This window comes from Phalacrocorax carbo, chromosome 1 (genome assembly GCF_963921805.1).
Source record: "Phalacrocorax carbo chromosome 1, bPhaCar2.1, whole genome shotgun sequence".
Classification (NCBI taxonomy): Eukaryota; Metazoa; Chordata; class Aves; order Suliformes; family Phalacrocoracidae; genus Phalacrocorax; species Phalacrocorax carbo.
In genome coordinates this window covers 27,803,493-27,831,147 of record NC_087513.1, presented here as the reverse complement: position 1 = coordinate 27,831,147, position 27,655 = coordinate 27,803,493, and the positions used below count along the sequence as shown (strand labels likewise).

The following is a 27,655-nucleotide window of genomic DNA, read 5'->3' as shown; positions in this document are numbered from 1 at the left end:
GACATTAAGCAATATAATAGTCCTTATTGTAACTAGCTAATTATAGAAACTCCTGGGTAGAAAAATAAAAATTAACTTTTAAAGGAGCCTTTGCAGATTCTGGAGTCTAATCTGAAAATGCTTTCTCTCATAAACTCTTTAGAACTGTTAGAATCTGTCATTTCAATGCTCAATGCTGTTAAATTTGTCAATTTTTTTTCTTATTTTCTATCAAAACCCATTGTTACCAACTCTCTCTAGTCTCATATCAAAGAAAACAGTGAGATTATCCATTCTCCCATTCTTCTCTGGGAAGAAACGGAGACACCTGACAAGTTTGGGGGTTTTGGTGTTTTTTTTTCCTTCTTCTGTGAAAGAGTACCTTTCCTTTCAGAAAAAAAAAACCCACCATCATTTCTCATTTGAAAGATAAAGTTCAAATAAAGGGTTGGAACTTGGGTTCCATTAAGTGGCTCATGACTGTGGGTGCCTGGCTGTCTTGAAGTGGAACAGCTTTAGCAGAGCAAACTTGGAAGGCTTATCTTGGAATGATCACCCAGGTAGGTCTTGTACAGCGTGGCAGATCGTGGTTCAGGTTCATGGTCAGAGCTTAGTGGAGCATGAATTTCATCACCAGTTTTTTAAGTCTTTACAAAACTCCTTAATCTTTGGTTGACCAGCTTTTTATTCCCTTACATATCAGCCATTATATCCTCAGTATGTGAAGGTTGTTTCTTTAGTAAATAACTAAGTGAAAAGTCAGGGGCCTGAGTTGCTTTATATGCCCTTAATGTCCCTTGCTCCCTTAATTTTCCAGTGTAACTGTGGTAGCCATTATTTTACAATAAGCCTTAATTTTCCTAGATCACTGGGAAGTGTCTTTTGGCCTGCAGCATCTGGAGGTGTGCAGTACTGAATTGTTCTGCAGGTTTACTTGCAACAGTGGCAGGCTGGGTTGATGATCAAGCTTTGTGTTGTGGTGGTTTAGCAATTTTTGGTAAAAAGTATCATCAGAATTCTTAAATCTCAGGGATTCCTTCTGAAGTGGAGGAAGGCTTATTTCAGCCAGTTCTGTGGACAACTTCTTCAAGGCTGATACCTGTTTTGTCACTGATATCACAGTGCTGTGGTTGTCTAACATAACTCCTACCTTCCTGTAATGTAAGCTTTTTTTCTTGCAGGAAAGTCACAAAGTATTTTGTGAAAGAAAGAAAAAAAAAAGGCAGTTATCTTCCATAGCTAGATAACAGTGGGTTTCTTTTACTGTCACTTATGTAAATCATAGCTTTACATAATTTAACATAAATTCAAAGGTCTTGCTTTTAGCCTCCAAAATCTTAACTGTTTAAAATACAGCTGCACCTGTTTGGCTTAGTACAAGTAGCTGCAAGATCCCATGATAAGAAACACTTTTCACCTCATATAAATTTTCCATTGTGTCCAATGTGAAAGGTTTTTAATTAAAATCAGTAACTCATAATATTCTGCTGTCAGCTAGCATTAAAAAAAAAAAGACATCACTTCTCATTTTGGCTGGGAGAAAATCCTTTGTGAAAATGTCAGTCAGCGAACCCAATCCTTGTTCTTTTGTAGTTGAAAACATTATAGGTTTTCTGAAGCCTGACTAAGCATGGGGCATTAACCTACTAACCTGAATCTCAGCATGTCCTCTGGAAATGGGATGGACGTGGGCTGAGAATGTTGAGAAAACTACACAGAGAATGGGGGATTTTATGTCACCCAGCCCTTTGTCTTCATGTGGAGCACTGTCTGCCCTCTTTCCCCGCACAGTGAACTCAAAGTTATACCTCTTTTTTTTTTTTTTTTACTTTTTATTCTAAAGGTTTAGACAACTTCCTTACTGAAGAGGCAATTGCAGAGGCAATTTTAGGCTATTTCAAGACTAGAAAAAAAGACCAAGTCTTACGGTTCTTCTGTAACTTGAATAACGGTGGTGTTAACTTCAAACATTTTTCAATAAGATCAGAAAATAATTGGACTCATATGGAATTATTTTAGGCAAGAATAGCATAAATCAAACTAAGCACACTTTCAAAAAGCAGTAGATTAAGGATTCATTGCATTGCATGGATTCACATGGCAGAGATTATACTGTGCGATCTTTGCGGTAAGATTCCAGTAAAGAAGATGCCAATCTTAGTGCTCTGTCAGAAATTCAAGCTCTTTCTCTTTTAAGCAGTTGTAAATAATTAAGCACTTTTGGTTATGCTCTAGGTGGTTCAATATTCTTTGTTGCTCAACTGTTTAAGATTGCAGGCATGTGCCTTTTATTGAGTCACAGAAGGTATCAGTCTTGGATTTTTGCCCTTTTAACCTCAATAATATCATTGTTCTAGGATTATTACGTGACAGTATGAAGAGGAAGAAGCTAAAGCTAGCTTTGGAAACATAAACCTTGCAAGCTTGTCAGACTTGGATTCTCAGGCTCTTTACTCCTCTCATGTTAATTCTAGACTGAAAGCAAACAAACCCCGAAGTCTTCAGAAAAACTTCTCTGGCTCATTTTCTACTGCAGCTTCAAAAAATCAAATATATTTTCTCAACTGTACAGTGCAAGAGTGTGCCCCTATGTGCTGGTTTTGGCTGGGATACAGTTAATTTTCTTCCTAGTTGCTAGTATCGGGCTATGTTTTGGATTTGTGCTGAAAACAGTCTTGATAATGTGGAGATGTTTTAGTTACTGCTGAGCAGTGATTGCACAGAGTGCAGGCCTTTGCTGCTTCACACCCCACCCCACCAGCGAGGAGGCTGGGGGTGCACAAGAAGCTGGGAGGGGACACAGCCAGGACAGCTGACCCCAACTGACCAAAGAGATATTCCATACCATACGACATCATGCTCAGCGTATAAAGCTGGGGGAGGAAGAAGGACGGGGGGGATGTTTGGAGTGATGGTATTTGTCTTCCCAAGTAACCATGGTGTGTGATGGAGCCCTGCTTTCCTGGAGATGGCTGAACAGCTGCCTGCCCATGGGAAAGAGTGAATGAATTCCTTGTTTTGCTTTGCTTGTGCTTGTGGCTTTTGCTTTACCTGTTAAACTGTCTTTGCTTCAACCCACAAGTTTTGTCATGTTTACTTTTCTGATTCTCTCTCCCATCCCAGAAGGGGGGAGTGAGCGAGTGGCTGTGTGGTGCTTAGTTGCCGGCTGGGCTTACACCACGACAGTCCTTTCTGGTGCCCAACGTGGGGCTCGAAGGGTTCAAGGCAACGATGTGTTTGATCGGAATGTGCTAGATCACAGTTATAGCTGTTATTGCTGTTTAGCCATTAATTGGCAGGCTCCTGTGCTTGCCATGGCGCTTGCTTGCCTTCCTGTATATTAGGGTCTAGTGCTTGTTAGTGGCTGACTTTTGCTTTTGCTGCTTGCTGTACTGCTGGTCGTCTGACTGTGTTGTGTGACTGGGCTGGCAGATGGCCAGGGCACCCCTGCTGTTTCTGTGCTGCTGTACTGGACAAGCTGGAACTCCAGTGTGAACTCAAGTCGAAGGGACTGTGACCTGTGGATGAGTCCAGTGCGAGCAGGACACCCCAAAGCATCTGTGGCTGTGAATAAGTCCACAGCAGGGCAGGTACATCTGGAAGTGTCTGTGGCTGTGGTTACATCTGTGCCAGAGCAGGTATGCCTCTGAAGGGATTGTGGCCCAATCCCTTTGTTGATGGTGGAGAAGGTACACCTCAAAGTGGCTGCAGTTGTGGATAAGTCCATGCTGCAGCAGGTACACCCTGAAGCATCAGTGGCTGCGCATGAGGTCATGCTGGAACATCTGAAAGTGTGTGGCCATGGATAAGGCGATGACAGGCAGGTACTCCTCTGGAGGGACTGCACTCATGGGCAAGGCCATGTTTGGGCAGGTTCACTCCTGAAGGGACTGTGGCTGAGGGTAAGGCCACACTGGAGCAGGTGTATCTCTGAAGGCATTGTGGCCCAGGGAGAAGGCCATGCTGGAACAGGTGCACCTCAAAGTGACTGTGGCTGTGGGATAACTCTATGCCGCAGCAGGTGTACCCTTAGAGAGACTGTGGCTCACTGATCAAGCTCCACTTGGAGCAGGTACTTCCCATGGGGATGGCAGTCTGCGGATAAGTCTAAGCTGGAGCAGTGGCAAGGGGAGGAGTTCATTACAATGTTAAACCTGATGGTCTGGCCTGAAGGGTCTAGGAGTAGAGATTGTAATGGAAATACCTTTAAATTGTTGTAACTTGGGATTTGAGTTTCATGTTATGGGAATAACTAAAGCAGGAACGACTCAAATCAGTGGAGGAGGTTCCTTACAAGAAGCGGTGCAAGTGCATCAGGGACCCGACCTGAGCTGGCTTTGGTGCCCAGTAACTCCACAGAACACACCACCTCTCCTGTCCTGAGTGACCACCATAGCAGATGGAGCCCAAAGTCATGGACTGAATTAATTCAATAGACATTTTGTGGGCATTTTGTGGTTGTTACAGAATCCTGAGCTTCTGAATGAAATAATACATTTTTACTCCTTTTGTTGTGCGTCAATAATTTCAAAAGGCTGAAAAATACCTTCTAGTTTAAAAGGGTGTTCTTGCAGCTGTTACTAACTTCATAGACCGAATGGCAGCATATGAACATGACTGACTTTTGTCTGATGGTTCCTTCTAGTGTGATATAATTTTTGTTGAAAATTATATGCAATTTGAAGTGCTTTGAAGAAGTTGGTCTGGAGCGTCTATAGAATCAACCTGTGCAAATTCAGTATGAGTTGCACTAAACACCAACACACAGCTATTTTTATGTTTGTACATCAGGCCTGTGATGTATTCATCGCTGTTTTCCCTTTCATGATTTCCATCTAAGAACTTATCAAAATGTGGTCTTATGCCCATTTTGCCTCTCCAGAATGAAAGGTCTTGTACTTCACAGTACTTCACCTCCCAGCTCCATACCTTGTATCACAGAAATACATGCCTGTTAGAAGATCTGCATAGTTTCCCTGGGCTCTTAAACTGTTTTCAGGATTTATTGAGACCATGCGCTGAACTGACATAGTCAGATACTGATGATGCAGTGTGGGAAAGCATACATGACTTGGCCTGCCAAAAGTATCCGGTGTACACAGATTAAGAATGTTAACCTGCAAATACTGAAAACACCGGTTGAAGCAATTTTAGCAGTATTAAGACAATGCATTGGGATACAGTTTTTGCATGATTAAATGGATCCAGCAGCTGTCAGGCTGGTGTCTTCTGCATCCAGAAATAAAATATTCCGTCCATCTGTATTCTAAAAGTATTACGAATGTGGACTCAAAATCTACTTGCCTGGTAAATATCTGTGAATAGTTTACTTTTTAAAAAATGAATGCTGCTGTAGCTTTTATGTTGGCTATGGTTCAGTTTTCACTATATTTCCTGGGAATAGAGAAGCTCTTTGGAATTCATAGAAGTGTAAGCCAAAACTGATAAGCAATATGAAAAGCAAGATGTTGCTAATTTATCCACAACTGAAGAGTACTGTGGGGACTTCAACAACTAAAAATAGATATTTGTACGCCATCAGGTAGAATGCTGGTATTGACTATTAAATTATACATATAATTCTAGTTGACAAAGTTCTTCCATTGTTACTGCTTTACTATTTTGAACCCTTTTCTTAGGTTGTCTCTATCTTGGTGTGTGAGCCACTCTGAGACAGAGTAATAAAAACTGTAGGGTGAAGTAAAGCCCTACCCTATGGCAACGTGGCCAGACTGCTTTCCCTGCTCCCAAGAATAGTTGGAAGTTCGATGAAGTTAAGCCATCTCACGGGAGATATTGAGGAGCTGTACCTGACCCGTATCTTAAGGGCGTTCATCTAAGAGGATTTGAACCAAGGCCTCCCACCATTATTTAAATCACTTGGAATGAGGAAGTGAACCCAGGTGCGCCACAGTCCAGCTGGGCACAGGGAAGCTTGAGGGAAAGACCGTTGTCAGATTCGTGGATCAAGTTCTCTGCTTTCATTAAAAAAAAAAAAAAAATCTGGAGAACTGACAGGACTACTTCGGGGTTGAATGAAACTTTGCAACCAAAATAGTTTCCAGTTAATTAAAAGATTTGGAAAAATGTGAGGGTTTGGTTAGAAATTTGATTGATAGGTCTGGTTGCTTCAACCACCGAACAAAGGAAAACTTCACCTTGATACCTGTTTTCTGCCTCCCTATCCCTGCAGCAAAGGGCTGGGGTTTTTTTTTGGTCAGGGTTATTTTAAAGAATGAAGTTTTCAGAAGATCAGAATTACGAGGCTGAAAAAACCCACTTTTTCAGTTTAAGCAACAACAAAAAATCAGTGACTTTTAAAGTGTTACTTTTGGCAGCTCTTTAGCTTAATTTTCTAAGGAGGGGATACTTAATATGAACAGGCTTTCTCTTTCTACTAACAACTTCTACCCTTTTGTCCATTGACACTAGCTTCAAATATATTCAAAGATTCAAATATAATTAATTTCTTCTACCCTTCTTGATACAGCAGCTGAATAAAACCCATAAAAGCACCAGACCCCTAAAGTATTGCTGTACCTAAGCAAGGGGAGGCAAAAGTCCATTGGCGACTCCCTGGCAGCGAACGCCAACCTTCCCCTCGCCCTGCTTTTCTCCTGCCTCCCCGCTTGCCACAGGGCTTGTACCCTTACTTGGCACCGGCACTGAGTGAGTTTCCCTCCTCCTAAGTTCAGATCCCACTGAAAACACATCACTCTGCTGGGGTTTTCAGCTAGACCAGGAGCCTGAAACAGCTTTCCATGCAGTCTCGTGGTCCTGGAGGGGAATGGGAACATGCACCCAAGGGGGGGAGGGAGACCAGGGCTACAGCCCCCAGGGTATAAATCACTTCAAGTTGCCATGAACATGCAAGCATCTACCCAGCCAGTCTGTTTCCCCCGTGTGTGACTTCAGACTGACCATGGCACATTGGTTCTCGCCTGGTTGAGATACCTCCACAGAGGTGTGATGGCCAGGGTTACTGCAGTGATGGCATGGGTAACCAGCCTTTACTCGTCCTCCGCTTCGCTGGCTACCTGGCTCTGCAACTCAGCCGCACTAAGTTTTCTTCAGAGGTACAGAGTAAAGTCAGATGGGCGGCAGATGTGGGTACAATTAAAGGATAAAGTAGCTGTTGTCATATGAGGTTGCATTTCTGTTGAAGTGAAAGAAGACCATGTAAATGAAATTCATCAGTAATACTAAAATTGGAGGCATTTCAGTCCCTAGAGAGAGTAGAAATATTACGGTTTATTCCTACTCACAGTAATGCTAATGGCATGTTTCACGTTCATGTCAGCTGAGTTACATTTAAGGCCCCTGAGAAGATTAGGGCTAATGGTTGCTCTGAAATTACAAAATGTTAAAAAAAAAAAAAAGGCAAGGAAGAGTACCAGTGGAAACTTGGTGGGACCAGTCAAGAGAAAAATTACATGAAACAATTCTGTAAAACACAGCTAGTCAGGAGTTTGTGACTGCGGGGCAGGCACGTGTGTGATAGCAGCTGAGTTATTTGCAAGGCTGTAGGATCACAGAGCAGGGAGATGGTCACTGCCTGGGTTCTGGTGCCATAGCTGGTCCTTGGGGAAGCAGGCAAAGAGACATTCTACGTCCAGAGAAGAAATGCCCAAAATCAGGGATCTAGAGAGCTTGACATATAAAGGGTGGTGGAATTTTTCATGTGAAAAAATTACATAATCAACAATGACTGATGGGATGTCTTTGTTAGTCCCAAATTTGCTACAAATGCTCCTAAGTCAGCTCTGGTGGTACAGCGACAGGGACATACCATTATGAAAAACACTCCATTAGCCACTGACATTTTAAACAGTTGGGACCTGATCCAGGAAAGGTTTTAAATGACTTAACATACCTCACTTTCTAATGTAAATTCCAAAAAAAGTCTAATCCCATCCTTAGTTTCTGCCGTATTCACCTGCACCAGAGATCCGAAGGCTGGGAGGGGAAAGCGCCTGTAGCAGGGGGCTCTGCATTGCTCAGGGGACTCAGTTTCAAAGTCTGTCATTAAATTTGCATTTCACCATTTTTTAAAGAAGTGAAAGAATTTTGGAGGCTTAGGTGGTCCACGCGTCAGGGCCTACCCAAAGAACGGCTTTCCGAGGCGGATGGAGCGTGCGGGGTCACGGCCGTGGCCTGGCCCCGGCGGAGGAGGGGTCTGAATCCCGGGCTCGGCTCCCGCTTTCGCACCCCGGTGGCTGAGCGCGGCGGGGCTGGGGGAGCCGGGCGGCCGCCGCCTCTCACCGCCGCGGCGGGACGTGCCGCCCCGGCCCCCCGCCCCGAGCTGCCCTGGCGGCCGGTCCCGCCGCCTCCTGCCGCCCGCCGCGGTGCGGGCTGCGGTGCGGGATGCGGCGTGGGCTGCGGTGCTGTGCAGGGTGCAGTGCAGGGTGTGGTGCGGTGCGGGCTGCGGTGCGGTGCAACGCGGGATGTGGTGCGGGGTGCAGTGTGCGGTGCGGGGTGCAGTGCGACCTGTGGTGCGGTGCAGAGGGCAGTGCGGGCTGCGGAGCAGTGCGGGGGGGCGGGGCAGCGTGCGCTGCAGTATGTTGCGGTGTGGGCTGTGGTGTGTGCTGCAGGCTGCAGTGTGGGGTGCAGTGCGGGGTGCTGTGTGGGGTGTGGCATGGTGCAGAGCGCAGTGCGGGGTGCAGTGAGTTGTGGGCTGCGGTGCGGTGCAGTACGGGGTGCAATGCGGCCTGTGGTGTGGGTTGCCGTGCGGGGTGCAGTGCGAGCTGTGGTGCAGTGCGGGCTGTGATGCGGTGTGGTGCAGGCTGCAGTGCGATGCAGTGCAGTGCGGGGTGCGGTGCTGTGCGGTGCGGGCTGCCGCCCCGCGCCCGGCCCCACTAGGTGGCAGGATGCCGAAGGGCTCCGCGCTGCTGTCCTGGAGCCCGCGCGGGTTTAGCCCTGCCTCTCCGCATTGTGTGAGGACATGATAGAGTGCGGACAGTTTCCTGGAGTCCTGCCGGCCCCCTGTTTCTTACTGGTTTGGTCATTAATAAAGCAGGATCGGGAAGGATCCGAGGGAGGTCTGAGACACAAAGGAGCGCGGCGCGGTGGCAGGGTAAGGGGGCACTTCTCGGCTACCCGCGGTCTGCGAGGGAGAATTGCTGAGGCAGAGAGAAATTCTTCATGGAAACGCAGTGGGGTGTAGCGAGAGGTGGTGAAATAAAAGGTGTCTGCAAAAGTTTGCAAAGAGTAACAGCGGATTAAATTGTAGCGCAATCTATAAATCCACGGAGAAGCGCGGTTGCCTCTTGACAGAGCCAGTTTAGCGGGGAGTAGCTGCGTGACCTTTTCCATCCATATTTTTTTAAGCAACAGAAGCGAAAGGAAACCGGAGTGTGTAAATATCACATTAAAGTATTAAATAAAATTAAGTCTTATACAGAACTAAAACACAAGTTCCTATTCCTGCTTCTTGTCATCTTTGTCTTCTTTTAAACGTGCTTTTTGCTGCGCGCTCTGGGAGCGGGGATCGCGGCCGTGCGGCTCGCGTGCCGCGCTTCCGAAACAGCTTTGGTGTTAAATCGGAGTGTTTGGGCTAAACTTCTGAAGGACGCACCTTCCGCTCCCGCGCCCCCCGGCGCAGGTGGCCGTGCCTGCCGCAAAACTTGAAAAGCTGAAGCCGTTCGCGTTTGCTGACCCCGGGCTCGCCCCCCGCCCTGAGCCACCGCCCCGCGGGACCGCGCACAGGTGTGGGGGCAACCGCGCGTTGCGGGGGGCACCCACCCAAGCCAAAACTCGGTTTTAAGCCCGGCCATCGCAGGGTTCTGGGGGTTTGCGAGCGAGCGAGCGGGCGGGCCGGGACAGGCTCCGCGGTGGGGGGCTGCGGGCCGGGCGGTGTCCGCGCCCCGGGGCGGGGGGTGGTGGTGTCTCCCCCCACGGCCCCTGGCCGGGCGCGGGGCTTAGTGCTGGGGGGAGAGGGTGGTCACGCAGCGTGGGGCGGCAGGTGGGGTGGCGGGGCGCGGTGCGGTGCCGGGCGCGGCGGGGAGGCGGGGGAGGCAGCGGGCCGGGTCCCCGGGCCCTCCCGCTTCGGAACCTGGGCAAAGCAGAGGCGGGGAGAGGGGCCGGGGCAGGAGGCGGGCGGTGACATCAGCGCCGGCGGGCGGATAAGGTGGGAGAGCCGCGCGGAGCGCAGCGGAGCGGCCGAGCGAGGCGTCCGCGGGCAGCGGCTGCCGCCCGACCCCGCGCAACGACCGCGCAGCGCAGCGCAGCTCCGGGCACCATGCAGAAGTCCCCTCTGGAGAAGGCCAACATCTTCTCCAAACTTTTCTTCAGGTGGGAGCCCCGGCGCGCCCCGGGGCAGCGGGCAGGGGCGGGCGGTGGCGGTGCGGGGGGCTCGGCGGGGCTCCTCTTCTCCCTCCACCCCCGGGAAGGGACCCTCGGAGAAGAGGCCGAGCGCTGGGCACCAGTTAGCTCTGGAAAGGTCCGTGGGGAGAGCGGGGGGAGCCTCGCTTGTGCTGCCGAATGATGAGACCTCGCTTTTTTTGTTATTGTTGCTGCTGCTGGGGTTTTTAGCACCAGGAATGGTCTCTGTCTCTCAGGTGCCATAAACCCTCGCTGGACCCGGACAGATAAATTTATGGCATAATTTGAGCAACCTTTGGTAAATTGCTCAACTAGTTAATCTGCTATTTCACTGTAAATTGTGAGACAGGGCGGGGTCGGGGGGAGCAGAGGGGAAATGCTCTCAGGGCAAGGATTCCTTCTTTTTGGCTTTTTGGGTGTTCAGCGTTTGCTCAGTGTGTGAGTGTAACACAGGATCTTACTGGAAACAGTTCCCTGTAAGCCTTGAAAGTGTTCTTTTACAAGCGAAGTCCCTGGTGCCTTTTCTTTGTCACAACTTCAAATAGAAAGAGAAGGAGCCAACACCAACGCCTGGGCACAGCATACTTCGTAAGACAACGCAGAAGACCGAACATGTTTTACATGACATTGCTAGAAATGACACTGCCAAGTGGAAAGAGCAAATAATCTTTCTGGCTTTAGCCCACATACCACCATTTTCACCAAAGTGCTGGTTCCCCCTTTTGCTCCTTGAGGGTCTCTTGCACAGCAGGGAGGGGAGCGAGGAAATCTTGTGTAAGACACGAACATGGTGACTGAAATGGGAACATGTGATGTAAAACCGTAACATTGGCACGAGGTCCCTGTGTGAGCAACTTGGGCCTTTTAGCTCACTTTTTAATCCTTTTGGGATAGGTTTCCTTTTCAGCAGGTTGGCCTGGAACTTTTTAAAAAGTTTCTTAAGGCAAGCGGGTCTGTATGAATCTCTCTGCCTGCCTGCTTCCCCCACTTTGGTTCATTTTGGCCAGATGTGATAGCAGGGAAGGATCCCAAATGTAACCTGTTCCTAAAGTTTTGTAAACATCCAGGTAAAGGTGAGGATCCTAGAGGTGTCCTCCAGTGGTGCTGCAATGAGAAAGAAGCTGTACCTGCTCTCAGATGCTGTTAGAGCCTGGGAGTGTGGATGATGGGCTTTACAAATTCTCCACAGGAGCTTCAGTCAGTGCTGCTGTCAAGTGCAAGAGAGAAATCTGTAGGAAATAAGGCTGCATATTAACTTCATTGCTCAAGGAGCCACTTGTTCTATGTAAATCTTCTATCAGAGCAGTGCTCTCCTAGAACCTGTGAAGCTGAAGGTGTCAAGGAAAAACTCCAATAAGATAAATCAAATATACTTCTGACTCCTACCATAGTTATAGTTCCCGTGGCTGGAACCAGATGCAGTTCATGTTCATTGTGTAATTAACCACCCTTGGGTCTGACCTTGTCTTTTAAAATCGAAGTCTTTAAGTCAGTTAAATGACATTTGAATCATGCTTATCATGCACGATACATTATATTGTGCCAGCTATCTGCCTGTAACTGAAGTGATAATAATTAATTATATGAAGTCAAAGAGGTGTTTATGATGAATATTGACTAGAAATCCATTTACAAAATGTTATAGTACCATTGTTTCATACAAGAACCAGGCTATTAACATAAACATTCAGTTCACTGGGTAAGAACAGCCAAAATTGCATGTGTGCATCTATAAAGTATCTAATATCAGTTTAATACCTCCAGAACGATGTTCCTGGGAATGACAAAGTCTCTGCTTACCTGCGTTTTACCACATGCACTGTGAATGTCTTTGTTTCTTCACAAATATATGAAATAATTTAAAAGGTCACAAAAGTGAAAGCCACAAGATAAGAAAATGCATTACATCCAAATTGGCAGCAAGGATGTCTTTCTCTTAAGGAGTTAAATAAATAAGCATTTTAAAAACATACATTATTTATAGCAGTGAAATATGTTAGCTTGTTTTGAAAAGGATCCCTTCAGTCTTCAAGGTCTCCATCAGTTTCTGTCTCTTAAAAGTAGATCAAGATCAGCACTAAAGGTTATTAAAAGGTAAGTTATTGTAGAGCAAAGATTCCTCAAGGCATAAGAATTTCACGATACTTTGAAGTATATTATTTGTGATGAGCTTTACAAAGTCAGAAGCACTTGCTACATATCGGTAACAAGGGACCTGTCCACTCAACTGGAAACATCCACAAAGCAGTGATTAATGAGCGAGATTGGAACAAGGTTTTCTAAGATGTCAGAATATTCTGTTAGTGTTTTAACTGAATCTACACACATTGTTGGTTTCTGATACCGATCTTACTCAGTAAAGCACTCCAGATCATGCCTGCACTTTAGTACATGCTTTACTTCCATGACAATGTGTGAGGCACAACTCAAGGACATTATATCTGAAATAAGTAGTCCTTTCTTTCTTTTTCTATAAAAATATAAAGGAGGGTATGGAAAAAGATCGCTTTTTTCCAATGATGATGAAATAGTTGCTTTCAAGTACAACACTGCTGAATGCTTCAGTGAGGTAACTTTTATAGGAGGCTTCTACACAATTGTGTGTGAAGGACTAACCTGTATATAATAAGCTGGAAGTCATGTTAGCAGAAGTGATGCTAAAGTATTAGTAGTTATGAATCTTGTTGATAAATGTAATATCATTAATTGATATTGTATAAGCTGTTATCAGCGTCTTGATACTGATGTCTGTAAACCTATTGGCAAGGTTTTATTGCTTCATAACATGTCCTGTTTGGGCTGGAGGGATAGGTTTGAATGTGTTAAAGCCAGAATGGAGCTCCTTGCTCATAACTGAATAATTTAAACCCGTTTCAATATTGTTTGTACATTTTTTCTTAATTCTTTATGCCAAAAAGTGAGAAACTGTCATGTGTGTACAAGGAGTAGTGTTTTATGGAAAATGTTACCTTTTGTTGGATTTCCAAGATTAGCGACACTGATGGGACAAAAAAAGAGAATTGCTTGGGGTGGTCGTGATTGAAAGTATTTAGACATTAGAAATTAACTTGCATCTTAAAATTTGAACAATTTTTGTTTAGAAACTGAGTTCTGGTGGTTAAGATGGTTAAGAAATGAGCTGTGAAGACAAGTTTGAGACCTTTCATTACAAACCGCTAGATACAAAGTGTTTGGGGTTTCAGGATTTCTTTGGTGTTTTATGTTCCTTATTGCACTTTCAGAGTTGCCATCTTTTGTTCCCAACCACATGCAAGACATTTCTCTGTGATCCGGCAACTTTTTATCTTGTTTAAAGAAAATAGAGTTTTGTGCAGAAGCAGTCAGATGGTCGTACACTTAACTTCATATTCATTGTGAAGCTTCACTTTTGTCTTTGTAGGAGTTAGTTACATTCTTGGAGCTTTGCAGTGTCAAGGCCATACCTTTTGTAGCAAACAACATCAGAGTACTTTGCAATTACCTGGCTTTTACTGTAGATTAACTGTGATCAGAAAGTATTGTTATGGTTTTATTAAGGCAAGTTAATAAATTAATTCGTTTTTAGCTGGGTTAACATTGAGTTATTGCTGGAGTGTCAGAAGCGGCTACAACTTTGGGCAATTCTGATTTTTTTTTTGAAACATGAAAATTTATATATTTAAATACAAGTTCACAAAAGGCAATCCTTGTGCTCCTGTCTGACTCTGTAAGCGTATACGTATGTACAAAATATGACAACTGTCTTGGCAGGACTCAGTAGTTCGGTGCCTGATTCATTATTAAATCCAGATCAGAAATAGAAACTAAGCCAGCATTCGTGCTATGTCTTCTCATGGGCTCAGTCCATCAGACCTGCTTTAGTTGCTTCTTTCTTTCCAAACCAGAGAAAAAGTAACCTGCCTGCTTTTTATACAGCTGTCCAGTGGTTCCAAGAACTGTTTAGCATGTAGGGGTTAAATGTTGGATTGCTTCCTCTGCCGTGTGTGTGCTGGGAAAGGTAGAAAAGGAATTCAGTTCTACACCTCACCTCTTCTAGGAGGTAGGATCAGTGTTACCAGTGTATGGTAATGAAGGTATTTTAATTCTCTATCATCTCTGGCTCAGCTAATCTTTTCAAAGCATAAGAGCAAGAGTTGACTCTGTAGTCTGCTGGGTAAGAAACTTGTTTGCACGTCCTGATCTCTGTTCTGAGGACACTTTTTATGAAGTCTGTTAATAGCCTTTAGGGTGGATAACAGAATCCAGGACTTAAGTTTTGAAAGTACGTAGCCCATGAGCTACAGTTATGGTTATTCTTTCAGTTTTTCTAGCTTCATTCAGTCATAATTGCAAGTTTGAGAGTGCCTTGACCGAGGTAGTTTCTGGCTTGGAAAGGCATTCTCATGAGAATCAGTTTGAATCCCTTCAGAGAAAGGAACTAAACCCAGACCTTCCCCAGGCAGTCCCTGCTCCATCCTTGAACTGTGCATCTTAGGATTTAATACTAAACGGGTACTTAGGATTTTGATTCCTGAATAGAGAAGGATTTATGTGCCTGTTTTCCTGGAGAAGTTTGCGATTTAATGTGTACATTTGCCCTCAAAACTTCACCTGAAACTGTCCTGGGTTCCTAAAAATCCAGAGATTTTATAGGAAACTTAAAGGCTTAATTCATGTCTAGAAATTTCACTCTGGAGGGCAGGTGTCTACAAATCGTCATATCCAACATGTAACTGGAGCATCCCCTATCAATACCTAGCTGTAGCATCTTGCTCATCTTTCCTCTCTCAGTAGGGAGATTCTGTGTACATTGTGCCATCACCCTGTGCAATTCAGTCCACCTTCTCATGGCTGTCAGTCACACCAACAGCTGGCTTAGGCACTTACATAAGGCAAATTTCTTACTGTTTATTCCTAAGGTCCTTTATGGGTCTAGTCCTGAGGACCTGCCTTTCACTGATCCCAGGCAATCATAAATCCTGGCTGCTAGTGATAATCAGGCACAGAGGCATCCGCAGCACAGGTTCTGGCCCCATGAGGCTGCCTGGTCTTTTGTCTATTGCCACAAGTGGACCTTGGAGACCCGCTGGTATGCCAGCCCTTCAAACCTGTTTGAAACAGCAAGCTTTCAGTACTTCTGAAAGTCAGCCCCCAGATGGCTCAAAATGTGTGTGCAAGTTTTGGACTCCTTTTGAAAATTTGACTTCTATTAAGGTAAAATATGAAACTCGAAGTGAACTGGAGAAAGGATGCTGAGTCTCCTACTCTGAAATAATGTCAGCCACAGGAATCCCTTCTCTAATAATAAGGCTAAATTGTGTCCTCAGCTCAGCCTGGACAGACGCTCTTTAGTCTAACGACTGGAAGCGCAAACCCTGCGTAGCACAGTGCCCTTCTCTGGCTGCTTTATACCTCTAAAGCACAATTCCCTGTAGCAAGTTTCATCTGAGTTTCTGAAATATATGTGAAGCTTCTTTTCCTCCTGCAGGAGGAATACTTGCCATCTTGCTATTCAAAATGAAATGATCAAGCATTTGAAAGATTTGCAGACCTGTCTGTACCTTTTTATTCTCCATGCTTATTTGATTTTAGTGGGATAAAAAATAATCCTTGAATTCTGTTTTAATACTGTAGGCAATGGCATGGAAAGTAGTTTATTATCTGTATTATAGAGGCTTCTACAATCCTTAACAGAAATTTGAAGTCTACTGTACTAGGCACTGGAAAATATTTGATAAGGAAGTCTGTTTCTTAAATTCTAAGTAGATAGCACAAAGGATGGGCTAGAAAGAAGTTTCCTTATTAGTTCTGTAGAGAAGAAAGTGGGGAATACAAAGATTGTGATTTGTCCTGGGAGCATGTGGTGGAGTCAGACAGATTACCTGAGATCTCCTGCCCAGGACTTCAATCGCACAAGGGTATTTTCTGGTATGACAAAGTTGTTTCAGAGTATTTCTACAGCGAACGGTTATCACCTCTTTCCGACAAAAGTGTCTCAGTCTCTGAATATCTAAATTTTTGAACATGCTAATTTTCAAACTGGTGAGAATAGTGTGACTTATTGCAGGAGGGTTCTACAGGTTGCCATTATCTTGATTGCTTTTGTTTTTTTCTTCACCCCCTGCGCTGCAGCATACGTATTTAGGTCCAGTGGTTGTGGGGCAGGATGGTGGCAACCTAACATCTATAATAAAGTGTCACATTGTCCTCAAAAATAAATACATCAAAGGTTAAACTCTAGCGTATGTACAGGCTTTAGTGATACACACTACAAAATTTTTGCAATGTAAACTTGTAGATGGAATTCATCTGCCTTCCATGAGAGAGGGCGTATCCCTGGGTGAGACGAGCAAGAACTGGCAGGCTGTGTTTACATATCACTCGTCTCATGTGCAGATCCTTTTGCTCATGAGCATTTTCACAGTCAGCAAGTAGCTAAACCAAGGCTACATTGTCATGAAACTCCCAAAATCAGGAGAGAATAGATAGGCTTTTAAGACATATTTTGAAATTACATTGTTTTTCCCTTGACCCCAGAACCCTTCTGCTTGTCAGATATGGTTAAGCATCCTTCCTTCAGGAGTCGGTAGGTGGGAGAGGGGATCGATCCTGAAAGGCAGCACTTGGGTGGCCTGCTGCAATGCCAATACCTTGACCCCATAGGCAAGGTTGTGCCTTAGGAGAAAATCCTAAGTGACAGCTGGTAAAGGTACTTGGTTTCAGGTACAATCCTATGTTTTAATGTTGGTATTTGTCTTTTTATAAACTTTTTTCAACTTTTAAAATAAAGGATATAAACCTTTATTGTGTTGGAGACAATCTGATATTTCACTTTAACTTGTTTCAACTTAACTCAGTTTAAGGTTAATCTATAAAATCTGGGATGCTGTTATTTCTCTGGAGGTAACAAACACAAAGAAAACAGAAATTAAAAAAACCCAGTGTTGCTTTGCTCAAAGCCCAAGATCATTTTGGAAATCAGAAGATAGGAGACATTTTCTCATGAACTTACAAGGGTCAGGCTGAAGATACCAGGATACAGAGAAGATGGCAAAAACCAAGTAGTAGGAGAAGCAATACATAATTCAGGATTAATTCCGTATGGTTGTCGTGGCGATTTACATTTTGATACTTGGTATTTAAATTAAAAAACCCAAAAACTTCGCACCTTCCTCTTCTTCCCCTGTTCAAACTGCCACAAGTCTGTTCACCGGTTTCGAAGGTGTTTATACCTGATCACATATCAGTCACTGAGGTTGGAACAAATTACAGATTTGGAAAGGGCCATTGCACCTGATGTGCAATTTTTTGCTAATTTGTTATGAAATGTATCTATACATGCGTGGCTAAGACAGTGGAGTGCTAAATTGGGTGAAATTTGTTGGTATCACCTCAGTGACACATCTGAGAGCTTTTCAAATGCAATTCAGTCATGAATTGCACAACTTTGCTGGTGCAAACTTTCTGCCGTGTTCCTTGTCCATTTTAAGTGTCTTTCAAAGGACTAGGTGAAAGAAATCTGTTTATCTTATTCTTGCTATGGGATATATAACTGAGGAAAAGACTGAGGGTGAAGAAACATTGTGTCCTCACCAGTCTCACTGTAGGTATATGCTGAAACAGCCCTGCAAACCCTGCTCGTAGCACATCATCACCACTGTGTTCTTTTGATGACTTTGTTAAAAAAATTGTGGCATATATATTACACTTCGGTATCTAAAGAATTGACAGAATGTATTCTATCCTTGCATTTAACACTACTTAAATATCTTTGTACCCCCTAATGTACTTCATTTTTTCCTCAAAAATAGCTCTCAGTAGTTCTGCAGGCTGAAATCTTTGACCATCTTACTAACTGTAAGGAAAAAAGTATTTCATTTCTGCTAAAAATCTGAATCTCAAGACAGATTTAGAGATTAGATAATAATCTGAATAAGAGTCACTTTACAAAATAGGAGCATAAAAATGCAAGCCTTCCCCAAGAATTTCTGTGGAGTTATCCTAATTAAGATTTGCTATTGAAATCCTGGCGTTTCAGCAGAACATTGGTTATTCTTAAAATGGTGCTGCTCACAGCTAGTGGAAAAATCAATGATATTGCAGCTGAATATTTTCTCTGTCAAATAATACCTCATGGTGAAGAATTGTTTATTAGTGAAGAAATTTAAATCTTAATTTTAGCGATCTGGGAAAAAGAAAAACAACACAGAAATGGGTAGGGTCTGCAGTTACTTTCCATTTTTGAAGCCCTGCAATAATTTTTTGTAAATATTAAGCTCAAAGTGTTACATCTGCTTGTTTTTAAAGGGAAAATGCTAAAGATTTAATATAGTTTTCAGGATATACAACATGCCGTTTCAGCAGGTTACCATTTGAAACAAAATACCTGCAACCTTACTCTGTTGAGGGTAACCAAGGCACAGGAATTAGGCTGTGGTGCCTGGCAGCTGTGTGCTATGGGCACGCTGACTTGTCCCGTCTGTTAGCAAGGTGACCCTGCAGAGCTAGGTGCACCCTTTACGGCTGCATAGTGGGGTGCTCAGAGAAGATGTCTGGTGGTGCAGGCACTCTTCTGGAGAAAGATGTTTCGAGTGTGGTACAGCTGCCATCTCCACTGCAAAGTAAGCAACAATTTGCAATTTTTTCTGCTGCCGGTGTGATGGATATCTTTTGAGAGACAGTGGGAGTGCAGTGCCTCTCAGAGACTCCCATCTGGTTTGACTTCTCGAGAATGTCTGAGATCTACATGGTACCTCAGTCTTTTCCTGCAGCTGGTAGCAATTCGTGGTTCTACAAACACCTTGTAAAACTTAAGCTCCAAAGCGTCATAATAATGGCTTGGTTATATTTCCCACCCCCCACTCCCCTTAACTGTTAAAAGAAGGGATAAGATAAAGCCAGAGGCGCTTTTCTTGCTCTGCCTCCATCAAAATTTAGGTCCAGTTCTTTAGGAACTGCAGGCATGATTCCTAACTGTACTGTGCACCGGTATCAATGCTTTCTTAAGAAGAAGGTGAAGCCATGGTCACCTTCGTGCTGCTCAGTAGATATTGCTGTGTTGTGCACAGGACACCTGTTGAGGTGGTACCAGCCTGACCAGGGACCCTTGCAGGAGAGCCATTCTGCTTTGCAGGCCTTGGATCGCCCAGCCCTGCTGCTCTGTCACTGTCCCAACGCCCTGGGCTTCTTGACCGAGGGGGTCTGGTGGAGCCAGGGAATCCCTGCTCCCAGGATTGGAAGATCCGGGCAGTTAGCTTAGCAACACGGAGGCTCTTTCTGTCTTCAGTGACATGCAAAGCAGCCTTAAGGGAGAGTCAAATCCTATTGACAAGTTAACAGTCTGTGTTAATACTCTCTGGAAAGCCAAAGACATCTGTCCTATCAGTACAATTTGCTTGAGTGGGATGAGGCTGAACATGGTGGAGAAAGAAATAGCTGTAGTAAGAAATCTAAGGATTAGATAAGATAGATAAAGCATAGATAAGATAGATGAAGAGCTAAAGTGAATGACAAAGAAATGGTCATTAGAAATCTACCAAAAGAAAGGTTAAAACAGTATGTTATGTGTATGATATTTACATATCAAGCTCATGAGGTATTTTTTGCTACAGGCAATCGATAGTAGAGGTGGAACTTGTTTTCCTTCTTTCTTACAGTACACCCTTGAAACTTGTCCCCTGCTGGGTTTCATGTGTGTGTACCCATAATAACATTCCTAGTTAGTGGCAAAACTCTGACAGCACTACAGGTTTCTCTGTGAAAGAGTTCATTAAATGCCAGCCAGTAATCCGGTGGCATTTGCTAGTGTAATGCTATAAAGCCAATCTGTTTCCCTTCCTTCTTGCTCTCTTCCTTTCAAAAGGAATTTCTTGTTCTCAGCAAACATGAGCAGAAAGACCTCAGAATTAACACTGGCAAATAATTTTTCTGTTAAGACAAAAATTGGAAGAGCCGTGTTCATTGACAAACTCTGACTCACCTGCGTTACCTGGTGATAAAGAATCATTGATAACTACAGATTATATTGCCAGTTAAAATGAATTTGTAGCCATTTTGCATTTTAAAGCTTTGCAAAGAATCCAGAGCATAATGGTGGATTGGATGCTATTGGAATCTGGAGGTATTTATGTGTTCTAGGCCTAGTATATTCCTTTTCATAAAAAATATACTGTCTCCCACAGTTCTTGACAGCACAACCCAAGCAGCTGTTGAAAATCTGCCTTGAGACAAACAGCACGTGACAGGCCAACTCCTCCTATGATTATCACTCCAACCCGAAGCCACTTGGCACGGCTCGCAAGTTGGCCAGATCTAGTTAGGGTGGGACTTCCGAGCAAGGCAAGGGCAGCTGGGAGATGAACATCTCCGTGCAAGCCCTGCCAGCAGCCTGCGGTAGGAACCTGGCTGCAGACTAGGAGGTTCCCAGGGGAAGGTGTCAGCACGGCTCCTTTAGCCAGCTGGAGGAATTAATCTACCATAGTTGCAGCTACCCCAATGAGCAGAGGTATGAGGACACGGACTGTGCTAAGTCTGTGTCAGGCTTGTTGACCTGGGAGAGTAGGGTGGTTTAGGGACCACATAATTTACGTGGCACTGATAAGGGTACCCGGTTAAGCACCAAGCAGAACAAGAGACATTCCTAGGAGTGCAGGAGATCCGCTAAGCATGCTGCCTTCCCCAAATGATGAAACAGCTGCTCTGCTTGCTTTCTAAATGCAGTCACGTTTTGTTACTTCAGGCAGTGGCAAAATGCCAGGGTAGGTGCTAATCAAAAGTATAAATAAAATTAAATGTGTGGAGGGAAACAGTGCAATAAAAAATGTTTTCCCAAAACATACAAGGCCTGAAACCGTAAAGTGTTTATTTTTTGTCAAGACAAGTTGGGAATTGCTTATTGCTGTCTCAAAGCATTATTAAGGGGCTCAGGAAGGTTATTACTTAGCTACAGTATTTGGAATTAAAGAGGTTGCTTAGGAAGTACTGTCGCTTACTTGCATTAGCTGCAGCAGTGGTTTAGTATCCCGTAACTTGTATTCATTTTATCTTTGTCAAAATATCTGCGCATACAGAACTTTCAGTGAAGCCAGTCCATGAGAGTTTCTGTTACTGAAGGACAGGGATTAGCCACTTCTCCACAAAATGGGTGCAAAGCCAGTGGCAATTGGTCCTTTCTGCCATCAGAAGCTGGCAAAATACAAATCAGTACCTGATTTATCATTTGCAGTGGCCATGAAAGACTTTCACATTACAGTATTACTTTAAATCCAGAAGATTTTTTTCTAATGTGTCTTACCTCCCTGAAAACATTGACCCCCATTTCCAGTAGTAGTAAAGTTTATGGATGTTTTACTAACGACTCTCCAAAGTGGACTCTCCTAGCTCCCTTGCTGTAACGTACCACGAATTGTGTGTTATTTCTCAGCTATGGTGGTGTCAAAGACTGAGATGAAGCCCATATGACTCGTCTGAAACCATAATATGATTGCAGAAATGAAGGATAATCTTCTAATTTCTTACAACACATTCTTTTTGCAGTGGTTGTGATATAACTGTTCGCTTGGGAAATATCTTTGTGCTTTACTGAATTACGGGGATTATAGACTGGTGTCTCATACGATTCATAACTTCGTTAAAGTAAATGTTAGGGTGCGCGTGTGTGTGCACGCAGATGCACGCAAATAGGGTTTGACTGTTGTGCTAAGGTCTTTTTGCACACATGTAGTGTCTAATCATGTTCTTTTACCTTTGTATCAACCTCTTTGCTCCATCAGAGGCTACAGTTGGGAATTTGGATTGCTTTGTGTATATGATACATGTTCTTACAGGCATATGGGTAAGCATCTCCAGTAAGCTGTTTGTATTTTCTAAGTGACCATGGGAAACGTTATTGCATTTCTTTTGCAATTTTGTTAATTGTTGTCTATAAAGAGAATTTAAAACAAAAAATTCTGAAATGATTGAGGCTTTGCAGATCATAACTTTTATCATAATCATAAATCACGTGGGTTTTTTTTACAAGCTGTGTTTACATATAGAAATATCACAGCAATCAACCACAAGCTACTTCTTTTGCAGGCAGGTTTTTTTTTTTAAGGAAATATTTTTTAACAATGGCAGTAAAGCAGAAACTCAGAAGATAGTTTCAGACTACTAGTTCTTACGGTTGCTTGTTTATGTTTTGGTTTAGTTGTGTGCTTTCAAAAAGATTTGCAAACAGAACCTGCTGCAAAATTTGGTACAAGTTGACACTCGGGGATTTGTAGGCCTTTCAGGAACCAAATTGTTCAATAAAATTAGTAATGGCTTATGAAGATTTTTCTCTACAGAGCAGCTATTCTAGAGTTTTTTTCCTGCTTTGGTTTAATTCAGCATGCCCTGTAAATTTGAAAAAAGAAATGGAAAATGTTTACATATGATGGATGTAATGAAGATCTTATGAGGAGTCCTGTGAAAGATCTCATGTGTTGTTAAGTGCATACTGCAATGTAAGCTGTCAAAGGAACACTCAAGCTATATGAAGATTTTCTGTCTTGCAGGAATGAAACTTATGCATCCAATTTACTCTAGTTCTGATTTATTATTAATTTATATGGACATAGCACATATTTGGAAATATGGAACAAAGGTCTCATTCCCCTGTTTGTCTGCTACTGACTGAATAGGAAGTTTGGGGCATGATCTCACCCCAAAACTGATAAAATGCAACAGTTCGTAATTATTCTTTTACTGTTATGTTTGTCAATATAGTTTTATAAATATATAACGCAGAGCTGCACTGTATTATGTCAGATTGTATGTGTGGGCGTGTGTGTATGTGTGTGCATGTGCAAATAGACGCACTTGGGTGCAGTGGGCAAAATATTCAGGGCGAGACAATGGAACTCCAGAATTAACCTCAGAAACTGGTGATTTTTATTTTTTTTTCTGCTTAGATGGACAAAACCAATTTTGAAAAAAGGTTACAGACGACAGTTGGAGCTGTCAGATATTTATCAAATCCCTTCTGCGGACTCTGCTGATAATCTTTCTGAAAAACTAGAAAGGTATGGAAGATCCATGCAATAACTCTGTTTCAGGAATCACACTGTGATTTTCATTAAAAAGCTGTTGGATATAATGTTTAAATAGCATTGGGTGTGAGCTGGTTGCACCCATTGACTGGCTCAGGTGTGTCCTCATTCAGCCACAGTTGTCCTTTGGGGCTGACTGGGATCCCTGGTGCAGATGTATCCCCTAGATTCTCTAAATTACTATGAAGAGGTACCTGTGACATCTGTCCGTTGACTAGTGAGGCTAGACTCACCATTTCAGTGTTAGTTCCCCATTCTTCTGCTCTTTCTTCCCAAAACATCCGTGTAAAACATTGTTTTATTTTTTTCTTCAACAAAATAACATTCTTAATTTCCTTTGATACCACTGTTGAAAGACTTTAATTGCTCCTGCAGAAATCATGCCCTCACTTTCCTCATTTAGGCTTCCTCTCTTCTCTACCCTGTTTCAGCAGGTCCTAATTCAGAAACTGCTGCACTTGGGACTAACTCTTACAGGTACAAACACCTAAACCTGGTCCCTCTTCCCCGGCCTCTGGAATAGCTTTCCCTGGGGTACTGGGACACCTCATGTGTGCGCTGTTGTGCCAGTCCAGTTAAACTTAAGTGCAGTGTAACGTATGTATTCAAAACTGGTGGAAGGTATTGAGAACATCGGTATGCTTAATTCATTTTGATAGTTTATAGATGGAATATTCTGGTTCTTTAATATTCTGTTGAAAAATGGAGAAAAGAGCTAGCTGAGGAAACTTGTAGGAGTGCTTTAATCTGTGAGTTGAATTTTGACTAAACATATGCTTTCTGTATATAGCATTGCTTCTGATCAGCAATTTATTATCGAATAGAAAATTATTGTCCCAGCAACACAGATTAAAAATAATGCTGGGCAGTAGAAAAGTCACATTTTTGATGCTTTGTTAGTGTTTCTTTTTTGCAGACTGGAAGAAATCCAAAACATTTATTTGCCTGTTATTTGTGCTTTGGTCTTAAGTACAGCAGGTTTCTTTAAAACACACAATGTGACCTTTTCATGAATTAATTCCCTGTGGGGTGATGTATGGCTGAGTATTTAAAACTGCCAAATATGTGGCTGAACTAGGTTTGAACTTTTATTGATCTATCAAGTCAATGAAGGCCAGGCCTTTGGGGTCTCCGCAAAGCTTTCTTTCATTAGTCACCTTAGCTAAATCTCCTTGGATATACTTGAGTGAATTGAAGTATGTCGGAGCCATAGACCCCTGTATTTGCTCACACAACTTAATGGTCTTGTTTTTCGGTTCCTTTTCAGAGAGTGGGACAGAGAGCTGGCAACTTCAAAGAAAAAACCCAAACTTATTAATGCTCTTCGGCGATGCTTTTTCTGGAAATTTATGTTCTATGGAATAATATTATATTTAGCGGTAAGATTTCTTCTTCTCTTCAGTAAACTTTTAGTGTTCCGTAAATAGATACAGGTCTTAGGGGTTGCTAAATTAATACAGAATCCTGTGAACAGCAACAGATTTTGCTGTGTGTTGCTTTTGAAGATGACAAATAGAGATACTCAGAGACCTTAATAAAACAAAAAAGTATTTTCTGATAATGTATCAATATCTTTAAAACATACATATTAATAATTGTGAAATGTGTGTGGTGTTCGGTGCTGGCATATACTTCTCCAAATACAGGTAGAGCACCTGAATTTTTGTAACACTGCTGAACTAAAGTAATTGTTTTCTCATGTTACATTTTGAAAGCAGTTTCTAAAGAATTTTCTACCCTTACATTAAACCAAATGACAGTGCAATTTCACATGATTTGATCAATTTTGTCAGAGTGACTATCAGTCAGCTTCATAGTTAAATGCTTTATTCAGGTTTATGCTTGCAATAAACGAGCTGTCTTCATTCGTGGTAAAACAATTCTGCATAAAAACCCATGTAAATTATGCTTGGATCTTGGTGCTGTTAGTGCTCCAAAGTGTGCGATCAGGAACTTGATGTGAAAGTCTGAACTGATTTTGTTTATCACCTTTCCAACATATTAGTTAGGATTACCCTGACTTACCAAATGTCACCTGTTTGACAATCCTATCGCTGGGGTAAGGAGCTGTGAAAATAGTTCATTATTAATGATGTCTCACTAGGTGTGTTGGATAGCCAGACTGTAAATCTGCTAATTGCTGTTAACTAATGTGCACATTAAATCCATGTTATTTTCACATTTCTTCAATTTACTAGTCAAAGTGAGATACTAAACTCCATGCTTCTCTGTTCAAAATGCTGTGATATCAGAAACTGCAGCTATAGTAGCCCAAATGGCCCAAAGTGGTCAGATGTACTCAGTGTTTTCAGATGTGAGATGGATCTCTAGGTCAGTTTTTTATTTTGATACAGAAGGCTGATACAGAAAGGAATTAATTCCACTGGCATTAGTGTTGAATGTGATCTACTTCAGCTGTACTTTTGAGATCATGGATTGGGCAGAAGAAGAGTGGAAGGAGAATTTGTGGAAAATAGCTCACAAATATTCTCTGAAGCTCACGTTGCTTGCTATAAAACCAAAGTTATTTTTAATTCTTTCTATCGAATGTCCCAAGGAATGATTCTAAGAGAATAGCAGAGTTATAGAAAAGCAAACTTCCATGTGCATTAGAACAACCTCTCTCCCAGGCAGGAGGGGAGAGTAGTTTGGAGTTGTAATCATGCCCACGAACTTGCTACTGACTCCTCTGTAGCAGGGAAATTTCAAGCCAGGTAGATCTTGTAGTAGGTAGATGAAGAAAGATCATAATATGCTCTATGGCAGCCATGCCAGATGTATGCTAGGTGAAATCACACCAGCACCTGTAACTTCAAGTTTTGACAGCTTTGTATAAAATGGTTGGAACACATAAATAAGAACATCCTGAAAATTAAAACACAAGCCTTTTACTACATGCAGATTTTTCAGCATTAAAAGGGAACTTTTTAAGGCTGAAAAGTTTTAATGCATCAGGCAGTGTTTCAGGTCAAAGAATGTTTTTCAAGCTAAGCACCAAACTTGGAGCTTGACTTCTGCTAGTTTTATGCTGGAATGGTTCCACCTCAACAGACTTCCATGGAGTCCCTCTTGTTAAGGCGGCTGCATGAAAGACAGGTTAATCTTGCAGATTACAAAATAGATAAATTTATTTGGGGTCCTGGGATGAAATTTCTGTAAAATATTCATAAGTGTATTAATTTGGACTGCTAACGATGCAAATGCAAATGTTCTGGTTTAGATCACTGTTAATTTGATTTGGGTAAGCAATAATGGACTACAATTTCACTTCAGATTGGATTTTCCCCTAAGAATTATGGAAAAACTGGCAGCTTTCTCTTGTAACACCATGTCCAGGGGAAATAAGTATCAGTACTAGAATCAGAAAGCCACATATTAAAATGCTCTAAAGAAAAGGGAAGAAATTCTCTAAAGAAAATGTAAATTGCTTCCTTGAAAATGCAGCATTCACAGAATTCATTTCTAGTCTATAAAAGAATTTAGGATGTACCTGTCTGTCATGCTGCTTCATGAATTGAAGATAACATCTATAGGCCTTAATTTTTTGCAATCCCATTTAGACTGTTTCCTGGATGTACCTCATAAAGAACAACTCTGAAATTTCTCAGCACCAAGCTTGATTATAAAAATAAAACCTAGAGTGAAAAAGTTCTTTACATTTAATTTTATTGCTTCTTTCTCATGGATAGATACACTCATACGCGTGTGTACACAAATCCTGATTAAAATAGGGGAATCAAGAAATTAGCTCCCAAGCCAGCTTGGTTCTCTCCCAGTTAAGTCTCTAACTTGTTGGGTTCTTTTCATTAGTGAAGAGCCTTGGGTCTCCTCTCACTGCCTTTCGCCTCAGTCTGAAGTTACCACTGCTGCAGGTCTGGTTCGAAGACAAGTGCCGTGCTTCCCTCTGCTACACAGGGGCTGCACAAGGAGAAAGGAAGGGAGATGGTGGTTATGGTGCTCTCTGTGCTCACTCCGGAGGGCTTTTCTCTGTCAAATCCTGTGCTGTTTGACTGTTGTGCAGGGCTGGTGGGAGGCAACATGCCTAGAATGGAAGTTGATGAGTCAATTGTTCGCCTTTCTCCAGGTAGGGCAGTTAACAGGGCCTCTTGGTATCTACGGGGCTGGGTAATAACCCTTCTCTCTATACTTCTTCACCTTGTTTGTTGACTTCTCTGGTACAAGACCCTCTACTTTGTGGATTCCTACACAATTCTGTCTTACTTGCTTCTGCCATCTCATTACTGCCTTTAATTTTTCAACCTTTTTCCTCACCGAGCCAGCAACTCCTTATTCATGTCAGGTTTGTA

The 27,655-nt window shown here is 42.9% G+C and overlaps 1 protein-coding gene across 1 annotated transcript in view; it reads left to right on the top strand.

Moving 5' to 3' along the window:
- The first annotated feature begins 10,104 nt into the window (after positions 1-10,104).
- Positions 10,105-27,655, top strand: part of CFTR (CF transmembrane conductance regulator) — a 91,392-nt gene continuing 73,841 nt past the window's right edge. The window contains exons 1-3 of the mRNA XM_064446816.1: positions 10,105-10,269; positions 23,211-23,321; positions 24,616-24,727. Coding sequence (XP_064302886.1) covers positions 10,217-10,269; positions 23,211-23,321; positions 24,616-24,727 — 276 coding nt within the window. The 5' untranslated portion in view covers positions 10,105-10,216. The remainder of the gene's footprint in view (positions 10,270-23,210; positions 23,322-24,615; positions 24,728-27,655) is intronic.